The sequence below is a fragment of the Drosophila persimilis genome, unplaced genomic scaffold (genome assembly GCF_003286085.1).
Source record: "Drosophila persimilis strain 14011-0111.01,24,50 unplaced genomic scaffold, DperRS2 tig00000000-arrow-pilon, whole genome shotgun sequence".
NCBI classification, from domain to species: Eukaryota; Metazoa; Arthropoda; class Insecta; order Diptera; family Drosophilidae; genus Drosophila; species Drosophila persimilis.
The window spans coordinates 20,430,364-20,455,574 of record NW_020825288.1 but is presented as its reverse complement, the minus strand read 5'-3'; the positions used below and the strand labels follow the sequence as shown (position 1 = coordinate 20,455,574).

Here is a 25,211-nt window from a genome sequence, read left to right as displayed (position 1 = left end):
TTGGTCTGTTCCTCTGCGGTCTTTGGTCTGTGCCATTGCCTTTCACGGCTAGTGGAGCGGCAAAAGGTAAACAGATTTATGGGGAGGAAGTCACCCCCCAGCACGAGTGAACGGCATGAATAATGAATCGATGGCAATATGGATGAAAGGTGTGAAATTGTGCACTGCTTAATCAATCGGAATACACTTTGAGTTCATTAATCTTTGTTTCGCTGAAAACTAGGTAATAATTAATTTATAAGATATTCATCAATATTTATTTACTTCACAAGAAGCAACGGATACCGAAACGCTGCCAATCAAAGTCATTTGTACTAAAACACTAATAAACAGTGCACGTCATGCACTTGTCAAGGTTTCCTTTCGATAACCGATGTCGATAATTAATACTTTCAATACTACGATGACGCAGTGTCAATGCAACCCTGTTTGAAACAGAAAGGATGCCATACAGTAAATGTAAGTCGAAAATGTTGCTTAGATCAGTTATTTACCGTCTCTACACACCCATACTACTATTTATTTCAAATAATTTTATTCACATTTTATTCATCAAGTAGGCTCCCCCACTTCCGTTCTGTGTCTGCCTGCTCGTAACCATAACAGCTAAGTCATCGGATGAAACAACATACTAAATGTAAATCAACAAAATTTTACAAAAGAATATTTTGAAAATTCAGAAACTTTTACGCTTATTATAGAAACAAACGAAAACAGATCTCGCGCAAGAGAGTCAAAAGTTTTCCATTTTTAAGAAACAACTACCTGAAAATGAAAATAGTACGTTCCAGTCGTCGCAAGGGGATCGAAGAGCTATATGGCGCGAAGATGGATGCTATCCATCCGGTCAAATCGCAGGCCATGCCCCAAGGGGGTACTTCCAGATCGGGCGCGCAGAAGAGCGGACGCAATCCATCAGCCGGCGGTGGGGGATTGGGACTCTTGCGTCCGCCAGACTCACGTATTCAGCGCAGCTTTGTGACGGACAACGACTACTACATTCAGACGAATCTTCCCCTGACGGCCAGCAACTTGCGAAATAACCCAAGCATTCTGATGCCCGCTACCCACCCCCAGCCGTCGCCATACGCCATGAGCTCGCGGCGTGGCAACACGACCGGCAAGATGACCGGACGTCATCCCCAAGGACAGAAGGTAGCTCACTTCGCTCTGCCCGACGGCAAGGCCAACAACAGTGTCTACAACTTGGGCAAGTCAAAAGAGCAATCGCATCAGCAACGCCGCGCCATCAGCAAGTCCGTCACACAGCGTACCAACTATGGCACATTAGAAGGTGCCAGCAACAACGGGGCCACGGATATCTCCGACAAGGAGATAATCCTCCCCAATGGGACCAGCGGTTCGATCAACAAACGCCGCTCGCACCAACATGCAGCAGCACACCACATGCAGATGGAGATGCCGCTCCAAATGGCACCGATGCCGCATCCGCATCCGCCCCAGCACCAGCTACATCAGCAACAATTGACCCATCACAGCCACAGCAAGCATCAGCATCAGAATGTGCCACATCAGCATCAACACTCCCATCCACACGCACACCAACACACGTGTCCGCGTCAGTCGCAGTCGTCCGGCCAGCCCCAGGTGAGTGCCGCCGATGATGACGATAAGGACGATGATCCCGAAGAGTTCTTCGAGTTGATCCGCCAGACTGTCCAGACAGCCATAGGGGTAAGTGATCGATCGACTCATTTCCCTACTATACTATCATTACATTCGACGAATTAAACTTAGAACAAAATCAACGATGCCCTGTTCAAGAACTTCCGAGATCTTGGCAGCAAGATCGAACGCTTTTCAGGGGAGCTCAAGCAGACAAACGACCAACTGAACAAGCTGAAGGAGGCGGTTACCAGCAGTAGGTTCTCCGCGATTCGAGTCTAGAAGATAATCCTTAACCATTCTTTGCCATCCCTCAGAGCTCGTTCACTATGGCGAGGAGAACTCTCGCCACTTCCGGTATCTGTGCATGAAGTCGGAGTACGACAAGATGTACTTCCAGCACCAAGCAATGCTGGGCACCAATCCCCCGACAGATCCATCCACTACCAATCCATCGCAACAAAATGTTGCTGCCATTGGAAGTGCCCCCTTTCTTGGGGGGCACGCCCGTCCAATGTCCAACCAGAAGTTCAACAGCAAAGCGCCCAAGCATTCCAGCACTGGCAAGATGTCCACAAGCAACACCAACAAGGTGCAGAACCCTTGTGCATACCGCAACACTTCGAAAGCGCTGCACCAGCAGCAGACCCCTGAGCCGCACAAGTCGTCATCGGATCAGAGCCTCGGTCAGTCCTCGCAACTGAAAGTGGCCGAAGTGTTGGGGCACATACAACGCTTCTGCACAAAGATGCAGCTCAACGATATGGGCAACCAGATGCCACCCGATGCGTTTGCGAATCTGGAGGCAAGCTTGGTTGCAAAGGCCAAATCGAATGCCGGACTAGGGGGCGCCGAGAACAAGGCTGCGCCCCGCAGCGCTTCTGGCTCTCAGAGGGACAAGAAGACTAACGATGAAAACGAGTGTGAGATGCAGGGGGACAGCATGGACGAGGCCTACTCCGAATTGGAAGACTTCCCGGTCTCCTCCGAAGAGATTTCCTCTTGCAGTGACGACGACTGTGGCATGCCGTACCCCAGAGGCGCGGTCACCTCTCGGGGGCCCGCGGCAGTCAACTCGTTCCGCAGGCAGCCCAACAATGGAGCCGGGGATGGGCAATAGATCCATACCCATAACCACTTTTACAACCACATCCCTTGAAAAGAAGTCTCGCACCAGATCAGAAGCACAGACAGTATCGATGTCTTTCTAATTATTTTTCCTGAGTACAATCCCAGTTTATTTGTTTTAAGACTGTATTCGGCTGCCACAAAATTTCGATTGTTTCAATGACATAGCAGAAAAGAAAAAGTACTCTCTAGGTAGTTTCCAAAATATTCATTAAAATTAGGGAGAAATTCATGTTATCTATATTTCCAAGTGTTCCAAATTGTAATAACAAATACAAGAAAAAGCAAATTGATTTTGTGTTAAGCCCGGCACACTGGCTGACCTATATGACCCACACCAATCACCAATCCCAGTCGAAGTCAAGTAATGTGCATTGGTGTCACTAATAACTGTATTATATTGACTGCAAAAATAACATAAGGCTGAACCCGAGCTGACACCAAAACTACACATAAATAACTGCACTGACAAAAATCAGGAGTGTACATATAGCGTATGGAACCAGTCTATAACTATACTTCTTCTAACACGTTAAGATGGCACGAGAAATTCCAGATTCATATTGGGTGAAACATTTATTTTTCACTATCGAGTATTACTTGGATTCAACGCTATTCCACGTAGTGTTTTTTTCCCTCTGTGCGCCGTATATTAAAGAGTGGAAGGAGTGAAGAGCAAGACCCAACTACCCCCACTAACCCTTAGCCCGGCCCTGGTTAACCTGCAGCTGCATTTTTATGGGCTTACGGCGGCCACGGTTCGGCCAGTTCTGCCAGTTCTTCCACCTCTGCTGCTGACCAAAAACAGTTGGGACGTGAACGTGGTCTAGAGGCGACATATTGGTGCGTGTGTTCAGAGTGCAATTTATTTTTTGAATATTACAAAAGTTGCACTAAAAAACTAGCAAGTGGTGCCTGAAAATTGCCTCGATTCGCCCCCAAACAGTAATTAAAAGTGGACTTTCTGACAGCCGGGACAGAGCTTTGTGAATTAAACTTACGCAACATTCCCGTGGGGAGAGGAAAGTGACTAAATGCAATTTGTAGTTTTTCGACTGCTGTTGCTTTTGACATTAATTAAAAGTGTTATGCAAAAGCCCGAAAACCGGAAATGCGCCATACTGTAGTCCGCACTTTGCCAATGTCAAAGCTCAGGTCTGTCTGTCTGTCTGCCTGTCCGACTGTCTGTCTGTTTGCCTGTCTCTGTGGTTGGTTAATAGCCAAGGATGACCGTTTCTAGGGGTATTCTAGCTGCTTGTTCGAAGCGTAAACTTTGATTGGTAATATTGGGAATGCTGTCAAAGGCTCTCCAATTATAATTACTTCTCCACGAGCACCTATGACAGGCCACCCACCTTTCACCCTTCGCTTGTGCAACCCGAAACTTTCTTCAATGAATCGACTAATTGCAATGACCAATATTTGAACTGGCTTCGAGGCAGGCTCGGTTCGTATCAGGGGTTGTTGCGTTGCACGGTGCCGTACATATTTGTTCTTATAATTATGAAACACGGCACAGTGTGGCGGCGAGGAAACCACTCAATGTTGAGTGACGGTTCGAGCCAATAACCATAACAACGAGCCAGTGCCCGGTCTAAGTTAAGTTAGTCAAAACAAAACAGCCAAAACAGGTGCAAAACATTGCCACATCGGTGTTCCGTGTTCCGTGTTGCCTGCCTCGAGGGTGGGTTCAAGCGGAGAAAAAAAAAACAGAAATGGAATAAAAAAAGCCAATAGAACATAATTGCAGCGTTCATTCTGTACTCTTTTGTCCAGCAATTGCAATGCACTGCACCCAAATCAAATTGATTGTCCACAGAACGATCACGAAAAAATACATACAGCAGTGTCTGTGGGGGCTGCGTACCTCAGTGGACAAATATAAAACGTGAAACGTTTAATTGACCCTAAAATCACTGAGGCGTTTCCAACATTTTTATTCTTTTTATTTGCTGTTTTTTGCCTTGGCTCAAACCGAAATTAATGTGGCCCACACTGTCAGATGGTTCAGTAGCAACAAGAGTGCGCGAATCGATGTGAAAAAGTGAAATAAGGAATTTTGCTAAAAGAAATACTATTGATTTTCTTTCACGGCGCACCGCAGAAGTGAAAGAATATGAGAAAAAGAAATATTTTCCACCGCATTACTTTACACTGATAGTGTGGAAAAATCACGAAGAGTCGGGAAAAGCGGCGGCGAGGAAACTGTGCCAAGCCAAAGACTCTCCTTCTCTCTCTCTCTGTCTCTGTGTTAGTGTGACAATTTTTAATGCGATTAAAGTGCAACACTCTCAACGCAACGCGGCACAGAGCGGCGGCAAATGGTTGAAGTGGCAAGGAAAAGTGACAATAGCTAAAATTAGGATTCTGCAAAAGTTCGCATAACGATTCAAAGTCGTGTTCAACCAGCACTCGCCTGCCTGCCTGCCTGCCACTCGTGTGTTTCATTGTCAAATCCAAACTTAAAGTTTCCTCTCTGTGTTTTTAGTGTGGATATAAAATGCTAATAATTATCCGTAAATGTTAAAAGAGACAAAGACTGAAAAAATCGACGAGCATTTTTTGTGAAATTAAAAAGCATACTACTGTAAGAAGGAAGGTCATGAGTCCGTGGCAGTATGGTTCGAGGAGGCCATTACAATTGGGTGAGTACTGCACAAAGAAAGAAGAATGGAAAAGAGCTTCAAAGAAATGGAGAGCAATGGAGCAAGAGGAGGGGATAATGGCGACCACTTAAGAGGCCACTTATACATTTACATAAAGAAATTACATTCATTCCACGAGTCTACTATAAAATAATTTAATGCGTTGTAGAATACATACTTTTAACGACAACATTTCATTATCAATATCTAGTTTTCTTCTGTGTCCTAATCACACTACTCTGTATCTTCGATTGCCATGGAGTGGAGGTGTCATCATCACCCACCAGGAAATCTGCTCCTCTGCGAATCACCAAGCCACAACCAACGTCACCGCAGCCGAAGCCAAGCAGCAGCACATCCAAGGCAACCACCACCACGGAAGCGCCCACAACCGATGACGGAGCCTCCTCCAGTCCGGGTGAGGGCCTGCTGGCCCCACTTATCTCATCCACAACGGAGGAGAGCAGCAGCAGTGGGAGTAGCAGTGGCACAACAGCCAGCTTAGTGCCAGAGATATGTCTCAATGGACTGCAGTTGACAATCAACAGTCCGGACGAGGGAACCCTCATCCGAAGTCAAGATGAATTCGTCCAGATTATAGAGGGCGATGTGATGCTCAGTGTCTTAACCAAGGATCCCATCTCGGCCCTCTTTGTAGTCAACCGAGTGAACCAAGCGAATCTCATAAATGCAGATTTTGAAATAGGTGAACCATCCATACAGATTGTGAAATAACTTGTAAAATACCCTCCTTATCCTTAGGACTTCGTGCCATCAATATTGATAACGACAGTCTGGCCGAGAGCATTCTCCTGCAGGAGGTTCAATATCTGCAGCAGTGCACTCAGTACTCCATGGGCATCTTCATGGACTTTGAACTGTACAAGCAGCTCGAGTCAGTTATCAAGGACCTCGAGTACAATATCTGGCCCATATCAGCAACTCGCGCCTACCTCTTCCCCAAGGTGGCACATTTGTTGCATCAGATGCCCTGGGGCGAGAAAATAGCATCCGTTGAGATTGCAACCGAGAATCTGGAGATGTACAATGAATTCATGGAGGCCGCCCGTCAGGAGCACATGTGCCTAATGCACTTCAAGAGCGACGACAATGTCTACATTTTGTTTGGCAACAAGATGGCGAGCCATTTTAAGGAGAATGGAACCCTCTTTGCGGTGCCCACCGACCGCACGGATGATGAGTTCTTGGCAGGTGAATACAAAGAAAAATGCCTTGGAGATTTCTATAGTCGAAATAACGACTGTTTGATACCCTGTACCAGCTGATATTAATTAAATTTGAAAGACGTAAAGTCTAGTCTCTAGTCTCTAGAGACGAAAATGAGCTAATTAAATTTAAAAATCTCTCATCCCTTTTCTTCTCAACAGATCTTCCCAACAAAGCCTTCATTCTGATGGAAAACGAAATAGACCTGGGCACCACCAGCGAACTGGACCCCACGCCAACCACCCTGGACGAGGTGCTGATCGGGAAGAGTGTGCTGCCCTCGAGAGTTCTCAGCTTTGCCGATCCTTTGGTGGATCTGATGCACTGGTTGCGCGGCTCGCTGGCCAAGCACTGCAAACGGGATGGGGAAATGTATGTGCTGGAGAGCTGCTTTAATTTCCTCAACTTCATCGAAGACTGGCGCACGTCCGAGTACCGTCAGGCGCATGAGACTGCGGAGATTCTGTCGCTGCTGCTTATGCGCAAGCTCACCACATCCATGAATTTCCAGATGTACCAGAAGAAGGTGCAGACCCTCGACAAGATCACCGGGGAGTCCCGCACGGAGCTTCGGGAGATCGCCTCGCAAAACTTAGTGAGCAACGTGACCACCTACTACCACTACAACCGGGACAACAGCACTAGCCTGGAGCTGAAGACGAAGTTCGGTCAGGTGTTCAATTGTCAGTACAGTGCTGGTGACAACCGGCGCTATCCGTTCCTCTTCGACGGCGAGTCGGTCATGTTTTGGCGCCTCAAAGTGGACACTTGGGTGGCAACGGGACTGACGGCCGCCATCTTGGGCCTGATAGCCACGCTGGCCATTTTGGTGTTCATTGTGGTGCGCATTTCGGTGGGCGATGTCTTCGAAGGCAATCCAGTGACCTCGATCCTCCTGCTGCTCTCGCTGATCCTGGTCTTCTGCTCGTTTGTCCCCTTCTCCATTGAGTATGTGGGTGAGCAGCGTAACTCCCACGTAACCTTCGAGGATGCTCAGACCCTCAACACGCTGTGTGCGGTTCGGGTGTTCATCATGTCTCTGGTATACTGCTTTGTGTTCTCGCTGCTTCTTTGCAGGGCTTTGATGCTGGCCTCCACTGGGTCTGAAGGTGGCTTCCTGTCCCACGTCAACGGTTATATACAAGCCGTGATTTGTGCCTTCAGCGTGTTCGTCCAGGTGGGGATGTCTGTACAGCTGCTGGTCGTGATGCATGTGGCCTCGGAGGCGGTGTCTTGCGAGAATCTCTACTATGGCCACTGGCTGTGGGGCTTGTTGTCCTACGACTTTGTGCTGCTCTGCTGCGTGGCAGCCCTGATCCCCTTCATATATCGCTCGCAGCGCAACTATCGCGAGGGCATACTCATTGTCATCGGGGCTATTCTCATCTTGGTCATTTGGGTCGCTTGGATTGTCCTCTCCCTGTTCGGCGACGAGTGGAGGGATGCTGCCATTCCGCTGGGACTGCAGGCCTCGGGCTGGGCCGTACTTGTGGGCATTCTGATACCGCGCTCTTTTCTAATTGTGCGCGGTATAGAACGCTCGGACATTGCCCAGGCCCTGCCATCGCTCACCTCGCTGGCATTTGCCCAAAACAATCAGTATTCCTCAGAGCAGGTGTGTGTCAATAGAAATATCTATTTAATTGTATAAATACTCTTTATTTTAATTTATTCTAGAGCGTCTATGAGTGCGTGAATCCCGCCATGCGTCACTGTTCGCAGGAGGAGATGAACCATCAGTCGCCCAGCGAGATCCCAACGTTACCCTTGCGTGGCGGTGGGCCACGACGACAGCAGTTCTTCGCCAATCTCCGCCAGGCCAATGCCAACATCAATCCCCAACGTCCTCCACCTCGACCGCAGCATAGTCCTTCGCGTTCATCGCTCTCCTCGCTGCCTCCATCGCCCGAAAGCAACAAGATCACACGATTCTAGCTCCGCTGTACTCCGAGTGATGTTGTATTGCTTCATGTGGGCCTTCTAGTCAAAGCTCCGAGAACGGGAATTCAGTTTGTTAACAATCTTTTAACTTTAATCATTGACGAACCAAGATACTACAAGAAAATAATAAATAAAATAAGTGAAAACCAATCCGATTTTATATGTTAAACCAGAATATGGTCAATGGGCAAGCGAGACTCCATTTATGCCGAAAACATATCATATTTATGTGTAATTTTAGTCTCATCGTAATAATGCTTTACCAACCATTTGCCATATCTCTACAACCCTCTAAATCACCAAAGAAATCACAGGTGAAAACGATTGGAATAAATAAATATAAATTAGCCCTCAAATGGGCCCATTATCCCCATTTAACCGTGCCGCTACTGTCATCCACCAGAAAGTTCTCTATCAAGGTTCATACCCACACTAAGTGAAAGCTTTCCTTCGAAAGCTCTGCCATTTTGCCGTTTTTTTGTCTCACCATAACTCTAATTGGCTGAGCAAACACGTGACAAGGCAAACAATGCTCGTAAGACTTGCCAGCCAAAAGAAATTCATCTAAGCTAGAAAAACGGCAGCAACAACAATCGAAGGACTCAATATCCTTGTGCGTCACGCGACATTGGACGCCCATTTGTTTGGCCTTGGGTCGCTGTGGAGTTTGTGCTGGATGGAGTGGAGTCGGGTTTTGGAGGCCGCTGACGTCAGGCTGGCATTGGCCAGACCTCGAACATTGACCGTGGTACATGGACAAAGGCGCAACAAGATGTGGAGCCATGCGGCTTTCCCACCATAAGGGGCATGCTCCAATCCGAGGTTGCCACAAACTACGGACCACACGCGACCATTTAAAATGGCGCCGATTTTGCTGACAATGCCACGCGCAAGCCATTCGGTACGGCAGGAGAAGGGCATAAGGGAGGTGTGATCCAGGCCAACCTCAATAAAGTTATGCTTTGCCATGTAATCCCACCCAAGCCCCCATCGTCCTCATAGCCACAGGCTTCCTCTTCGCATTTACCCATTTCCGTTTCCATGTTTACACAAAATGTATTGCATACTTTTCGGCGCAAGTGTGTAGGCGCTTGCTCAGCGCCTTTGTTTTCTGCGCTTTTCCGTGCACTGGCCTGGCCTGGCCTGGCCGTTGGCATAATTTGCACTTCATTTACTGACAGAGAAATACACAGAAAGGAAATGTCTTAGCCAGCCAAGGACAAGGATTTGCACGCCTCTCTCCCAGCCTGCCTGCCCATTATACCTCTCCAGCGCTCTGTTTGGGGCTCAGCACGATTTCAGCGCGCAGATAACTAAACAAAAGGAAATTTTCCGTTCACAATATTCGCGTTTATTTGTATGTCCGACGCGTTTTGTCCTTGCGTATGTTTTGGCATAATTTTCAGCCCAATTTTGTGTACAGTTCTCGCAATTAAATTTATTTTGAAGGAAACAGATTTAAATGGGATAATCTTACGGAGTTCCTTGGTTTGATTCCAAGAAGTTCTTCTATAATTGGACATGTTAAGCAGCGTATAATAATGGCCATACCCCAAGGATTGTAGCCGGAGCATGTGACACTTGACTGTCAAAAGCTCTGCTACGTGACTTTATTAGCAATGCAGCCATATCGTGTATGTTTCCCTGCTATCCGGCCATTCTGCCATCCGGCCATCCAGCCATCCTTGGCGTGCTGCCGGCTACGGTTGCTGCTCAAGGAGGGCGCATGATTTATGACTATGACAAAACTAATGATGGCACATTCGGTAGATGCCAGGCGTGTGCCGAAACCAAACACACACATACCACATTCAAATGCATATATTTGTACATACACATGTTCCAGAAATTTGTAAAGAAATTTTAAGACCAGCAACAAATATTTTATTTATTTATGATTATTAATTCTAACAATATAAATCTGCACTGAATTTTTAAAATACACCTTTAAATTATTAGAATAAATAACTCCAAAAACAAGATAAACAATGAATCAACTACAAGAGATTTCAGCAGCATCCATTGTTGTTTTCGAGACGCTTCGGGGTTGTTTGAGATTTCGAGAATGCCGAAAAGTTTCTCTATTTTTTTCCAATTCGAGTCAAATTTAGACGAGCTGCGACACAACCACGTCAAAAGCTATGACGTTTACCGCCCACAGTGAACAAACAGCAACATCTTGCAAATGTTGAATCGTTGAAGCAGGTGGAGGTGGGTTCCAAGCATGAGGCCAAAGTTCAATCTGTCATACGCAACGTTTGCCTTTGTTTCTCTAGTCTCTTTTTATACCCGATACTCAAAATGAGTATAGGGGTATATTAGATTTGTGGTGAAAATGGATGTGTGTAACGTCCAGAAGGAATCGTTTGTCCGTCAGTCCGTCCCTATGAGCGCCTAGTGCTCAAACACTATAAGAGCTAGAGCAACGACATTTTGTATCCAAACTTCTGTAATATGACACTATGTCACTATTAAATGTATGTATATTTCAAAACTTTCGCCCAAACCGCTTACTATATCTATCAGATTTCCGAATCTGGATCGGATCGGATTTTTATTATAGCCACGCTCAGACTGATTTTCTGTCTCTCTCGCACGCACTCTTTGTCGTGTCGTGCAATGTTAGCGCCGTCTGGTGGAGGAGAGCCATACTGACTAAGTATCGGGTATAAATGTAGAGTTGCGGTCGCCGCAGCAACTCACAACGTTCCCCCTCGTTTCTACCAAAAAATACAAGCTCGAAGCAATAAAATGAACAATGAAAACACTCACACTCTACGCTGTATGATTCTATCGGTTCAGTGACGACATCAGCAAACCCCTTGGCCGTATCTGCCGGTAAAAAGCAGCCATTACCAGTTACAGACACATTTAGCCAAGAATGCGTATCTGCACTGGCATGTCGCCAAATGTACGGCAGATCCTGCGACGCGCTAGGCATTTGCTTATATTAGTCATGCCGCCCAAAAAAGACATGTGACGCTCGGGATCCCACCCACTCCACTCCGACACACACAGGCACGGACACAGATACAGCTACGAGCGCACACACACTGTAAGCAAGCTTTTACTATGCATGGGGCCAGGACGTCAGTGGCTTTCTCTGTTTTACAACTACAGCGAAAGGCTTTGTGGCTGGGGGCAGGGAAGAAATTGTTCCTCACATTTTACTCACTCTACACGCCACGCAGATAGCGGCGAGCCAAAACAGAAAGCTTTTCATTCATCAAAAGTAATCAGGCGACGAGCAGCGTGACGCGGTCTGGCCTATGCCACAAAAAGAGACACCCAATGGGCCATAGACCGGGCGAGAAAGAGAGCAACGAGCTCCGGGTAGAGTTTGCGCCATTTGGCAACTCGTGGAGCTATTTTTCGCCTATTTCATGACTGGCTCTGGCTATTTTAGAACCCAATTTCGTGGGCCAACTTGACGAAGCTCCTATTTCTGTGCATAGGGCTTTTCTTTGCGGTTTTTTTCGACTTTTTCTTGAGATGCGCTTGAGGGTTCATTCATGAAATTTGACAGGCTAACTCGCGTCACTCGAACAAAAGAAAAGAGTTTCGAGCTTTTATTTCTTTTTGTAATTTTTCCATTTAATTGCCAAGGATTGGCTATTAATAGAAAGCGATTAAAGACCCCTCCAACAAAGACTTGAAGAATATGTAGAAATAGAGGTACAGGATTGTCTGGCAAATAAATCTCTATGGTATCTTTGGCGAAATGTTTATATATTGCGCATACGCAGGGTAATCAATGAATAAAGAGTTACAAGTATAATGTAATTATATCCAAAGAAACTGCATTTTTATATTTAATCAATCACTTATCTGATATATCATACACTACTCAGGAACTTTTTAAAATCTAATCAAAGTTATTTTAGCTCTATGGCGTATTCAGGAACTCAGGAACTCATTGCATATAGCCAATATCCACTGTATATTGAACTAAGATAAAAGAACATTTCATAATTTTAACAGAAACTTGCATATTTCGAATAGCCCTTCTGATCCTATTTTTTAAATCCAAAAATCCACTTTTAAAGACTGTCGAATTTTCCCGCTCCAGTTACTGCGCTCTCACTCTGATACACTCTCTCACCCACATCACTTTCCCTCTCTTTCAACAGCTGTACGTGCTGTGCTGGCCTGCCCATGCTCCGGCAAGCTTTCGTCAAGTTGTGGAAAGCTTTCGCGAATGGAATACACAACCAACATCCTTGAACAAACAGATTGGAGTCCAATGGGCTTTTCGCGTTAGTACGCGACGTTGACTCCTAGAGCACAGACACGGCAGCGGCTGTCCGACACGAGAAAAACAACAAAAAACACACTGAGACAGGACCTCGCACGCACACAGACACACGCACACGAACACTGACTCAGACACAGCCATTCGTGTATATGTAATTGAAGCGCCAAGTGCCAGTGTCCTAGAAATTAAACATACTCCTAGAAATCAAATCGAATCGAATCGAATCGGATAATGGAAAAGTAATTGGAGAGAAAGTTGATAACGCAGTGGGAGTAGTAAGAGAAGAAAAGTGCAAGTGAAAAGTGCCTATAAGAAGCAGAAAATCAAACAACCACTCACGCACACACACGGACACACATACAAAGGAAACGTCATATGCCAGAGGCATTGACAGGAGCCACATCCAGAGCCAGAGCCAGAGCCAAAGCAAAGAAACAACGGAGCAGTGTGGAAAATCATTTTGTGTATCCTATTTTGTGGGCTCAAACTCGAAGCAGGCAAGGCAAGACAAGGCAAGACAAGCGAGCGTCCGCGTCCGTGTCCATGCCCGTGTCCTTTGCAATAGCAGCCACCAGCAACAGAACAGACAACAACAATAGCAATTACATCGTGTAGTTGCTATAATGATAGATTTCAAAAATAAATTGAGCAAATTATCGTATAAAACGTGCCCCGCTTCGAAATTCTAAAAATACACACTCGCACAGCGCTACGCCAACGCCAACGCCAACGCTAACTTGTCGAACCTGAAGGATAAGTGGTAGTCATCGTCGAAGTGGAAGTCGAAGTCAAGGGTCCAAGTGCCGCAACCGACTTTAAATTATGCATGCACATTGATTTTCTGACTGCGACGTTGTTGTTCCCGTCATCCTCTACGTCCGCGTCGTCGTCGTCGTCGTCGTCCTCATTACCGTCGTTGTCGTCGTCGTCGTCGTCGTTATATCCTCATCATCTTTATCATCAGCCTATATAGGCAATCTGGTCTGTTGTCGCATGTTATCGTCGGAACTGGTGTCGTCGACGGCTTTGTTGAATGCGAGTTATCAGCGCAGCAACGGCCCAACAAAAGGTGAGCATCCGCTTGGACCACGCGGCGTATGTGTGTTTTCCTGTTTTGAGGGGAAATATTTTGTTGGATAGGTCAAATCAACAAGGCCGATGAGGGTAATGGCTGTTCATTATTTAACAATATGTATAGAATGGGTAGGCTCTTATCTGGAGGAAGCAGGGCATTAAAGAATCATGGAAAGAAGGTAATATAGACTAGAATAGAATAGAATAAAGTTTTCGCTATTCTGCTGAAAGAGAATAATTTTGATCTTTTAGTAGTATCAAGTAATAGTTGCGCTCTTGTACTATGGACTATGGTTAGTTTCTTTTCATACATGCGTATATTATTCCTTTTGTTACTTCATTCATCCAGCAATTATGTTTATATACTCTTTGAGTTTAGGTCAGTTCTTCGTTCCCTCTTTTCTTGGCTTCTCTTTTCTCTCTGCCCTTTTTAAAAAGCCATGAAAAAGTCATAAAGTACTCATATTTATAACTCATTTGTAGGGCATATTAACACCCTCTCAATCTTTGAGACAAACACCAAGTCCCAGCCACACCCACACACACACAAAACGGGCGGAAACCCATTAACACCCTTTGGAAATGACCTACTCACAGACTCCAGCTCCTAGTCCCACTTCCACGGTAACTCCCACTTTTTCCGCCCTGGCTATGCTGTGAATGCTGTGTCATTGTTGCCACTACAACTGCTTTTAATCAGATTTCAATTATAATTGCATTCCACTGCGCTACTAATGTCGTTTGGCACACACTTTTCCGCCCACTAGGGCTGCCCCCGCCGGGTAATTTCCCTCTGTGCAACGGCTTTTTAATGCAATTTATTAGGTCCGACAGTGGCCCGATGCCAAAGAGCCAACGGCGTTAAAATTTCCATTCAAACTGAGGCGAAAACTTCCACCGGAAACTCAGTTATAAAATGTCAACACCGATGGGAGCTCAGAACAGTTTCCACATTTCCGGTATGCAACTTCATTTTCCATCGGCCACTGCATGGCCATGCACGGGCGTGAGTGTGTGGGCTTCAGTGTGGGTTTTGCTGACGTTGTTCTAGCGATTTTACGACTTGATGTCATGCAGCAAACAGCAGCAACAACCAATACGTATACGAGTATTGTTTGCTTTATTTCTTGGCTTTTTTTTCCTGTTTCAGCATGCATCAAGAAGAAAGTCTTGAATTGACTTTATGGCATGCATTCAGTCAGGCAATCGCCTTAATTATACAAATTGCTTGGCAGATTATAAATTGCATTGCAGTTGCCCACTCGACAGAGGAGGATAGGTTGTTAGATTTCTAGGAATTCAATTACGCTAATTTTAATGAATATTCTGAAAAATTCAAACACGCAATTAACAGCTATGTCATGCTCCTTTTATAGTATCTCTTTCCTGATCTGTGGAAGGTTAAAAGGAGTACAAATTTATGCAAAATCCCTTTTCTTTTCTCCATTTTCCGTCTGCAGATGAAGTTTCCCTGTCAACAACACTTGAAGAGTGCTACACATCAACATCAGAAGCAGCAGCAGCAACAACAACAGCAGCAACAACAGCAACAATGACCAAACAATTGACAACAGCCACAGCAACCAATGCGGCATCGAGCATAACCCAAACGGGGGATTTGGCGCCCACAGTTATATCACCAACAGCCTCTACAACAATCGAAACAGCAGGAGCAGGAGGAGCAGGTCCAGGACCTGCAGCTGGCACACCTTCCACTCTGACAGTTGAAGCGACAAAGAGTTTGACACAAGCAACAGCAACATCACCATCTTCAGGTGCAACCATAAGTAACGATGCCAGCGGTCGTTCGGCAGCTCTGGAGCGTGCCTACGTCCACGATGTGTACGAGCACTGCGAGGAGCCCACGGGCCCAGTGCGGCCACGTATGGCGCACTTTCTGAGCAACCTGGAACCGGGCTCCGTGGTGTGCGACGTGGGCTGTGGCAGCGGACGCTACCTCACACAGTGCAATCCGGCAATTTGCACAATTGGCGTGGAGCGGTGTTACCGTCTGAGCAAAGTGGCCCACGAGAAGGGCGGAGAGGTGAGTACTGGTTCTGGGGTCTGGAGTCACGAGTGTGTGTGTGTGTGTTGTGCCCTGCAGGTACACGGTGCTAATTGTATTTGAGAGCTTGTAGTCGTGGTCGTGTTATTCATGGCACTCTCTTGGCGCAGGTCCTAGCCATGCTTTTGACCCATTTTCCATTAACAAGCCACACACACACACACAGGAAGACTGGGAGGCAGGGAGAGGGCTTCTTCCACAGCCATAAAACATTCACTTGATTCAAATTCTGCTGCTCCACTTGAGTTGGCCATTAGCAGCACGCATAAATTATGCTTATCATTGGGAATTATTTCCACATGCCCGGCTGCTGTTGCATTGGGAGTTTTTAATGCTCTGTAATTGCAATGGTCCACAAGGGCGCCGTAAAGCGAGTCGTTGGAGAGCAGTCAAAGGCGGGGCGAGTGTGCTACTGGGATATAATAAACTGCAGTTCCATTGCAGGCACAAACGTTGCATAATTGCTGCGCAGCATTCAAGCCAGCTCGAAGCCCGAGTTGCTGCAGATGCAATTTGCAAGTTTCCAATTGACCAACTTTGAATGGGACATAAATCGATATTGGCAATATAAGATATTCCCATTTGCTATTGGGAAAATGTTTTAATTGCAATTTTAAGTCGCAATAAATGTACACATCGCTCTCGCAATAAGAGTAAAAGGTATAAATTATTGGCACAGAAAACTCAAAGGATGATTTCAAAGATAATTGAGAGACGACATTTAAACGAAGTCAGTAGACTAGCCTGTTGATCGTAGTAGAAAAAACTCGAAAGGAATGAAATGAAAACCTACAGAGCAACCTACCTTCGTGTATAAAAAGCAATTGATGGTGGGTTCTATTCTCCAAATATCATATTCTCTAAATAAAAATCTAAAAAGGGCGACTCTAATGCTTAGTATATATATGTATATTTATAGAGTCCCTTTTCCGCTTAAAACTTCTGCCCAGTATGTAATACCCTCTGCGAGGTCGCAATGAACATTAACCATTACACAGGGAAAGTTTTCCCCCCGAGCTCTATATTCACTTAACAATGACACAACCATTCCGCATAGTTTCTGTTTATTTCTGTTTTTCCCGCTGTTACTGCTGGCTGCCCACAACATTTCCTTTTACAGCGAACAACTATAAATTGTTACCGCACCGCCCGCACAGAAGCACAACCCCCCCTTCCTGCGCGGGCCATTATTCAGTTGCCCGCCCTGAGGTATGCAACGCTTTTTGCAATAATCTATTACTAGTGGCGCGCCGGGCTCCACATCACTTCGGTTATTTATGCTGCCATTTCCCGGGAAGAAAATACCATTTACTAAGAAATGCATTCCCTGGGAAGTGCACCATCACACCCTGGCGATGCCACCATAATCGACAACACGCATTCTTCGCATTTAAATTGCTTTTGCCGAGGCAGTGCGTGGGATTGACGAGGGCGAAACAGCAGCCGCAGATAGTCCGAGTCCGTTGCGAAGAGCCCGCTCTACAGCTGCAGCCATTCGCCCACCATTTACTATAAATGGTCTAATTTATTTAATAACCTGTCACATTATCAGGCCCTGACAACGTGGCTCTGATTGCCTCCCGATTGGTATGGAGGTCGATTGCGAGTCCTTGACATTTAGCCAATTATTTGCATGCGTTTCTAATCCCTTTTGCTGGCAGTGCAAACAGGCACTGTCTATGCACAAAACAGCGAGTGCAATCACATTCAATTGCAGGGATTCTGACTGGCTTTGTTGCCATTTACCTAATGTGTTTAAAATAAACTCGAATGCAAAGGCACCCCAATGCAGACGTGACATGCAAGCAGATGAAAGTTCTTTCTGCGAAACGTAAACTTTATGCAAAACCAATTTAACTTTGGCCGGAGACTGGAAGTTGCACTTTACTGGCAGGAACTTTGATTTCAGCAACTCGTGCATGGCCTGGTTTTCAATAATTTTGTAAGCCAATAAGCCAGAAAGCAGCAACAATCACACATGGTGGCACACAGCGGGAGATCCTGTGCTGTGCTCGAGGCTCATAAATTTTAGCCCCGCCCAAAATGGCGCATAAAAGGGGCAGGCCCAGCCGCAAAACATAAAAAAGTAAAACTCAATAAGAGCGGAAAGCGAAAGCGCAGCCAGATTTCTTGCAAGAGGATAACGAAAGGGCCACACGAAAGGGCTGGTAGTTTGTGGCACACTTTTTTGGGCCAGGTGAAACCTGCAATTTTCAGCAGGCGAAAGGAGCAAACGGAGAAAAGAAGAGACGGCTCAAGGGGCCGTTCTTGGCTTAAGCGCCATTTAAATAAGCCGCAAGTCGAGGAGGCCAAAGAGGAAGTGCATAAAATATAAGTATTTTCTTTTAGCCCAGAGTTCTGCTGCCCCCCGTTCTCCTCGCCCCTCCTGTCTGTATCTGTCTGTATGTTCTAGCTTGGAGCTTTGAGCGGCTTTGGCTTCATTAGCGTGCAACGCAGCGTATGCGTAACATGGTTCACTCTCACCTGGCGCGACACTCTCCGCCAGGAGAAAACCTTGTCACCATAAATTTCAAAAGCGTAATGCGATGGCCGACCCGTGTGACATTACACACCCACAAAGCACTCGCCTGCATGTATGCCTGTGTGTGTACAAAATGGCGACTGCCTGCTATAAATATGATTTGTAAAGCGCATCGCTGGCTAGCAAAAACGGCAGAGAAAAAGGAGAGGGCAAAATAAAAATGCTAGCGAACGCATTCATCCCATCTTGGACATTGGAACGAGAAGCGGTGGAGGCAGAGAACGGCTTCTATAGAATGTAGAATGCAGAAAGGCTTAGGGGGCTGTAGTAGATGAATGGTTACGTATTGCAATGCAGAATGAGCGATGTCCATGGGGCGGACATCATACATATAACTCAAATCCTTGCTCACCTAAAATACATGAGGTCCTGCTGTTTTGAGGAAGCATTTTCTGCAGCAAAGGTTAAATATTTGCAGTGAAAATGCAATTCAAATCGGTTTTATGGGAGCCAACGTTCAGCTGGGGGAACCATTTCTTCAGCTTCGCCTATTGTCGTAATTTCTATGCTTCTATCGACATCTCAGGCCTTGGAAACACTTTTGTTAATTGATATTTGCTGAAGACTCTCGCAGGTTCATACTCACAGTCAGGCACAGGGCACAGCCCCAGAACAGGTAGAAAACTCACAGAAAGTTGGGTCAAGGCTTTTTCATTTTGCAGACAAATACACAGTGAGCGAGAGAGAGAATATACCAGAACTCTTATTCGTGATAATCCTAGAGCCATAGATTGAAGCAAATAAATTGCTATTTTATCAGTGAGAGAAGCACAGACACAACACAACCACAGCATCCAAACGGATGGACGTATGCGTTTTTCGCATATTTCATTTATCAATCTGTTAGACAACATAAATTAGTTTCGTCAATCAATAGTTTTTGCCAATGCAAAAATGTATTTGCTTGATGGAGCCAGCTAAATCGATTTACAATTTGACACGTTCGCCAATTTTTCATCTGTTCGCAAATAAATACCTTTCGCTGGGCATTTCCTCTTTTTCTGCCAGGGTAATTCACACCATCACGGTGCTATCGAGGTCTGGCCGTGACATGCAAATGAATATAAATGGCGTGCATCGATGTAAACATGAATCAAGGGAGGCAAAAGCATTATATATTATTTCAGTGTTGAGTCAGGTCAGGTGCGGTGGGGCCTTGTCATGTTTGGTCAGTTTTTAAGGTTTCCTTATGCACACAAAGAATAACAAATTGACAAAAACCAACTGCCAATTTGCAATCCTGAAAAAGGTATTGACTCGGTTTGTTCTTCCGCCCCACATTGGGCCCCAAAAAGTTACTAATTGTAAAATTCTGTAGACAAGGTTTAGGGATTACAGTCCACTCTCGGAAAAGGAATTCACATATGACACAGTTTTGTACCTTTTTTACAAGGAGGATCCGGCAATAAATTTATAAATTTCCTTGGGCGATAAGACCCTGAGACCTTGAGTAACAATGTTTTTCTGTAGTTCATATTTTAAGTGTATGTTTGTGTGTATGTTCAAGACAGTTCTCTCTGTCGAGCGCGCACTGTAAAGCGAATAGGGATTATACAATGATATTGAACCGCTTTGATATGCAAATGGCCTTAGTCGCAAACGAACCCTTTGTCAACACTCCCCAAAGCAATTGCTTGTCCAGCGGCAGAGCTTAAAATTGCATTACTCCTCCTCGGAAACACTGTCTTATCTGTTCCTCTATACCCTGGTCGTGCTTCTTGCAGCTGCAGCACAATTTTAAATTGAATACTTTTGCGAGAAGGACCCCAGAGGAGGAGGCTATGAATGTGACTGTTCCGGTTTCAAAGAGTTTCCTACGAAGGCATTTGCGTAACCTAATTGGCATGATGCCCCGTCCTGGGGTTGGCTAGGAGTTCAAATTCCCTACTGGATTCATTCCTTCATTCTCATATTTTTTGCTTTGCTTTCGTTGCGCAGGTGGCTCTGTGCGACAATCTGGAGTTGCCGTTCCGCGATGATAGCTTCGATGCCGTGCTCTCCCTGGCCGTGGTGCACCACTTTGCTACGACCGAGAGACGCGTCCAGGCCCTCAGGGAGCTGGCCAGGATACTGAGAATTGGCGGCCGTGTGGTCATAACTGTGTGGGCGCTGGAGCAGCGTCATCGTCGCTTTGAGTCGCAGGATGTGCTCATACCGTGGCAGCCACCCAAGAATCGCAATTATTCGTATTCTGATGAAGAGGACGATGACAACTGTCAGCCGCCCTATCACGCCTACACGGAGGACTCGACGAACTCCAGCCGCTCGGCAGGAGATGGCGACAGTTCCAGTCTCAGTTCATCTTCGCCCGGGGAGTCCTGCTACAGTTTCGTTCGACGAGCCATTCAGGTACGATTACGACCCCATAAGACAATCTAGAAAAGGAATCAACCTTTCATTTGTTGCTGCAGAAACTGGCCCGTGGACGTCGTCATGCCTGGTTCATGGACTCGTGGTCTTCCAAGGACACCAAAAACGACAGTAGCCTGGACTATGAGGATGCCAAGGATCTGCCCATCGAACTGCGTCGCTTGGAGGACTTTGAAGACTTTCCGCCGGATCCACCTCTGTCCGCCGGCCTCAAGTCCCGCAGCTTGGGCAGCATTCTGCAGCCGCCGCCCCGGCAGATTGTCCGCTCCCGCTCGAGTGTGCCCAGCCTCGGGGGTCCCCTAATTCCGGGTGAGACAAAGGCCAGTGCGGCCGCTCTCCTGCTCAACGCTCCCGAGGGACAACAGATCAATGGCCGGCACTCTCCGACTGCCACCGCCAGTGCGGGCAACACGCTCAGTCGCCGGCCCAAGCTCATCAAGCAGAAGCAGTCGCTCTGCGAGGAAGATGCTCCGTCCGACCCATCTACGCCCCCTACCTCAGAGGCGTTACAAATGATGAGCAGCTACAACAGCTCCAACGGGGGAGTCAGCAGTAGCCTGTACACGCGAAGCGGCTGCTATGCCTCCAACTTCCACCAGCACGCCTCGTCGGTGGCCTCTCCCCCGACAGCAACTAAAGGAACGCCAGCGGGAGTGGGACCTGGAGGCAGTGCCGCCGGTCTGCGCAAGCAGAGCTCCCTCAATGAGGAGCTGATGGCCTGCAACCGGCTGCGGGAGAAGGAACGGGTGCGAAAGCGCATCCAGAAGCAGACCTCCCTGAACGAGGCCTTCCTCTGTCGCTCGGCCATGTTCTCCAAGCGGCTGCAGGTGATCCGCGAGGGATTCACCACCAAGATCAAGAGCTCTACGGGCAGCCTGGAGCGGGTGACCAAGACAGGCATCAACAAGCTGATCCAGAACATCAAGAGTGCGCCCCAGACGCCCTCGAATCCGGTCCAGACCCCAGCTCCGGCGGATAAGACTGCCACAAACAACAATAACAAGCAGGCCACAGTGCCGGCAGGGACAGGGCATCAGCACCACCATCATCATCATCACCACCATCTACAGCACCACCTGTCGCACCTGATTCTGTCGAACACGGCCACATCTCCTGCACCCGGACCCGCAGCCGGTCCTGTGACGTACTGCAGCAGCGTGGACTGCAGCCTGGGGAACATCTGCCACTGCAGCCAGTACCAGCAGGAGTGCTTCGCCTGTGCGGACAGTGAGCAGGCCAAGGCCAGACGACACTCCCGCGAATCCGGCTCGGATTCCTCCAAGGACAGCAGCCTCCAGTCGGATACGAGCATCGAGTCCGAAGACAGCTTCGCCTCGGTCATCTTCATACCGAAGCCGGAGCAGCACCAGCAGCAGCTGAACTACCAGCAGCAGCACCAGAACTCCAATTCCAGCTCGAGCAATTCCTCCTCCAGCAACGGAAAAGTCGTGAGTGGGGGGACAACTGGAGCTGCTCACCCACAAGGTACCACCCATCCCAACTTCCGACTGCCGCCCACTCACTCTGTGCCAACATCTCCGCTGATTATGCCCTGCCCTCCGACTCCGGCGCACTCCCCGGCCGCCATACAGGGAGCAGTGACGTCGCCTCCACAGTCCACAGCCGCTGTGTCGGCGGCCATGGCCATACTGACGCCTCCCACGAAGCCGGCACGCTTCAGCTTCGACGAGGCCCACATCAAGCAGCAGAAGGAGCAGCAGAAGGAGCAGCAGAAGGAGCAGCAGAAGGAGCAGCAGGTACAGCCTCAGCCGCAGCCGCAGCCCAAGCCTCAGCTGCCGACCCACACGGTCCACAAAATCACGCGTCAGACAATCAGGGACCTGCCGCCGATACCCAAGTTCCGGAAGCAACAATCCCTGCAACTGCAACGCCAGAATTTTCCGATTGTGAGGCGAGCCTCTGGATCGGGTGTGTCCACATCTGCCTCTGCCCATTCGCTGGCTAGCAGGTTGCTCTCTCTGGAGCTCTTCAATCCGGCCACTGATGACCTGGACAGCGACTCCAGTGAGCCCTCCTCGCCGGACTCAATTGACAGCGTCATCAGTGCCCCTCGCTCGGCAAAGATCGCAACTGGCAGTGGCGGCGATGGGGGAGATGCCTCCACATCCGCCTCCCAGGACGAGGGAGAGCGTGAGCCCAGCCTGGCCCAGTTAATCAGTCGGCAACAGGAGCAGTACCACAAGGGAGAGCTGCAGATCAATAATGCTGTGCCCAATGCCAACGACGACATCATTCTCAATGCGGACAGTGCTACGCTGCTGCCGGAGAAGCGGGAGTCGGGCCAGACGCAGGATTGCGCCGAGTTCGCCGAGCAGTTGACGGCCCAGCTGCAGCGGGAGCTGGAGGACAAGAGCAATCGGGCCGAGTGCCGGTCCCTGGATGGGATCGGAGATCTCTCCGAGTACTTGGGCGGCGCCAAGAAGCGCTCGAATGGCGAACTGAGTGCTTTCAGGGATGAGCTCCGAGAGCGTCGCTTGATGCTGGTCAATCTTTCGACGCAGCCCAGCCTGCAGCAGTCACCCATTTCCTCCTCCACCTCCTCGCTCTCGTCACAGACCCGCAGCTTCACCATCCAAGAGGAAGATGGCGAAGAGGAAGAGGAGGAGGAGAATGAGTCCAGCTATTCGCTGGGCATCTACGAGCACTGCAAGATCTCCAAGTTCAACTACAAACGGAATCGCCACTACCAGCTCAACCCAGAGACAGCGTACCTCCTCCAGGACGATGGCGACAGCGATGTGCGCGATGACGAGGACGACGTCATTCCGGAAGAGGAGGAGGACGAAGATGCCGAGGCGCTCGAGGCTCGTGGCGGGGACCAGCTGGGCGAGGGTATAGGCGCCTCAATGCACGACTACGGACAACGGCGCCGCAACATGGCGGCCATGAAGCAGAGCACGCCCAGCACCCCCTCGCCAGTGTGCGCAAACCCTTCGGCAACACAGCAACAGCAGCAGGCACCGTTCCAGCAGCGTAATTCCACCGACTCGATGGAGCACTCAAACAGCTCCACAAACTCGCTGGACAGCCCCTCACAGGGCGGGTCGAGCACGCACCATCGCTACTATCACGTGTTCCGCGAGGGCGAGCTGGACGCGCTGATCAACCACCATGTGGCCAGTCTGCACATCGTGAGCTCCTACTACGAACGGGCCAGCTGGTGCGTGGTGGCCGAAAAGGTTCAGGTGTGGACCATTTAAACTTCTCCTCAAAAAAAAACAAACCCCAATTGAGTCTCTGATGCCCCCAAAGGAATTGTTAAATTTAGTCTCTTACTCTAGTAAACAAATTTGAAGAGGGGAAACCCCACGAAAAGCTAGCACTAATTTATCGGAAGGCAGCTCGCCCTTTTCAGAGTTGCCAAGCCTGCTCAAGAACGGCAGGGTAGCACTGCATTGAAATCAAATTTCAAAAGAAAACCAAAACCCACTTAGCTGTAAGCCAAAAATCGAGTACGAAACAACGCAAAATAAACAGAAAAAATACTATATACATATAGATTCATATAGGGATCTTACAACATCTATAATCTATTTACAACGAGCATCAGTTTGCGCTATCTTCGGACTCAGTTCTCGAGCACTTTTAGCACGATATTATTTCCGATCATCAAACGTCCATTCGAAACTTGACATACCTATACAGAACGCTATATACGTATACAGGATATAAACTCGAAAGAAAGAATGTAATGTACCCATCTAACCGATACAAGGATTATAGAACCCCATAACTAACAAATATCAATACCTGCATTTAAAAAAAAAGAAACCCTTTTCATATAATCAATGCAAAAGAAATCAAATCAAAAGAAGAACAAAATACTCTAACTCATACTCGTAAATCTGCAACGCCTACCAGATATCACTCTACCACTCTATTCCAATAATATTTTCAATGTATTTTTCATACACTCTGTTGAGTTTCTTTGATTAGAAGTAATAAAAACCAACACACACTTCCCAAAACGGCCAATAAACACAAATGTAATATAAGCTTATGCCTAAATTAAAATTTTTTGTCTTCTTAAGTGCTGTTATTTGAAAAATAACTCAAAAATGTTCAATAAATGAAATATATATACATAACTATCCTATATGCGACTGTAAATGTGTTTTTAGGTAGCAAAAAACTAACTTTATACCACGAATAGAACAATTAAATAATTTATAACGAATGTTGGACGAAACTCTAAATCACTACTGCTCGAAATGCTGAAAATTACAAATATTTGATTAGTATTACTGTAAATTATGTATAATTTGCACGAAAACCCCCACACACACTCCAACCAAACAAGAGACACAGTAACACCGG

At 47.3% G+C, this 25,211-nt stretch overlaps 3 protein-coding genes across 3 annotated transcripts; all 3 read left to right on the top strand.

Moving 5' to 3' along the window:
* The first annotated feature begins 592 nt into the window (after positions 1-592).
* Positions 593-3,009, top strand: LOC6591897 (lateral signaling target protein 2 homolog). The gene is made up of 4 exons (XM_002016879.2): positions 593-637; positions 702-1,695; positions 1,759-1,882; positions 1,944-3,009. Exons 2-4 carry the CDS (start codon positions 772-774, stop codon positions 2,744-2,746), a joined length of 1,851 nt encoding a protein of 616 aa, XP_002016915.1. The 5' UTR covers positions 593-637; positions 702-771; the 3' UTR covers positions 2,747-3,009.
* Positions 3,010-3,578: 569 nt separating this feature from the next.
* On the top strand, positions 3,579-8,717 carry LOC6591896 (protein bride of sevenless). Its single transcript, XM_026995429.1, has 6 exons — positions 3,579-3,597; positions 5,243-5,399; positions 5,611-6,105; positions 6,162-6,611; positions 6,788-8,241; positions 8,304-8,717. The coding sequence occupies exons 2-6, from the start codon at positions 5,357-5,359 to the stop codon at positions 8,559-8,561; spliced, it is 2,700 nt and encodes an 899-aa protein (XP_026851230.1). The 5' UTR covers positions 3,579-3,597; positions 5,243-5,356; the 3' UTR covers positions 8,562-8,717.
* Positions 8,718-12,913: 4,196 nt separating this feature from the next.
* LOC6591895 lies at positions 12,914-24,945 on the top strand. Its single transcript, XM_002016877.2, has 4 exons — positions 12,914-13,891; positions 15,357-15,940; positions 20,442-20,852; positions 20,915-24,945. Exons 1-4 carry the CDS (start codon positions 13,816-13,818, stop codon positions 24,092-24,094), a joined length of 4,251 nt encoding a protein of 1,416 aa, XP_002016913.2. The 5' UTR covers positions 12,914-13,815; the 3' UTR covers positions 24,095-24,945.
* The last annotated feature ends 266 nt before the right edge of the window (positions 24,946-25,211 follow it).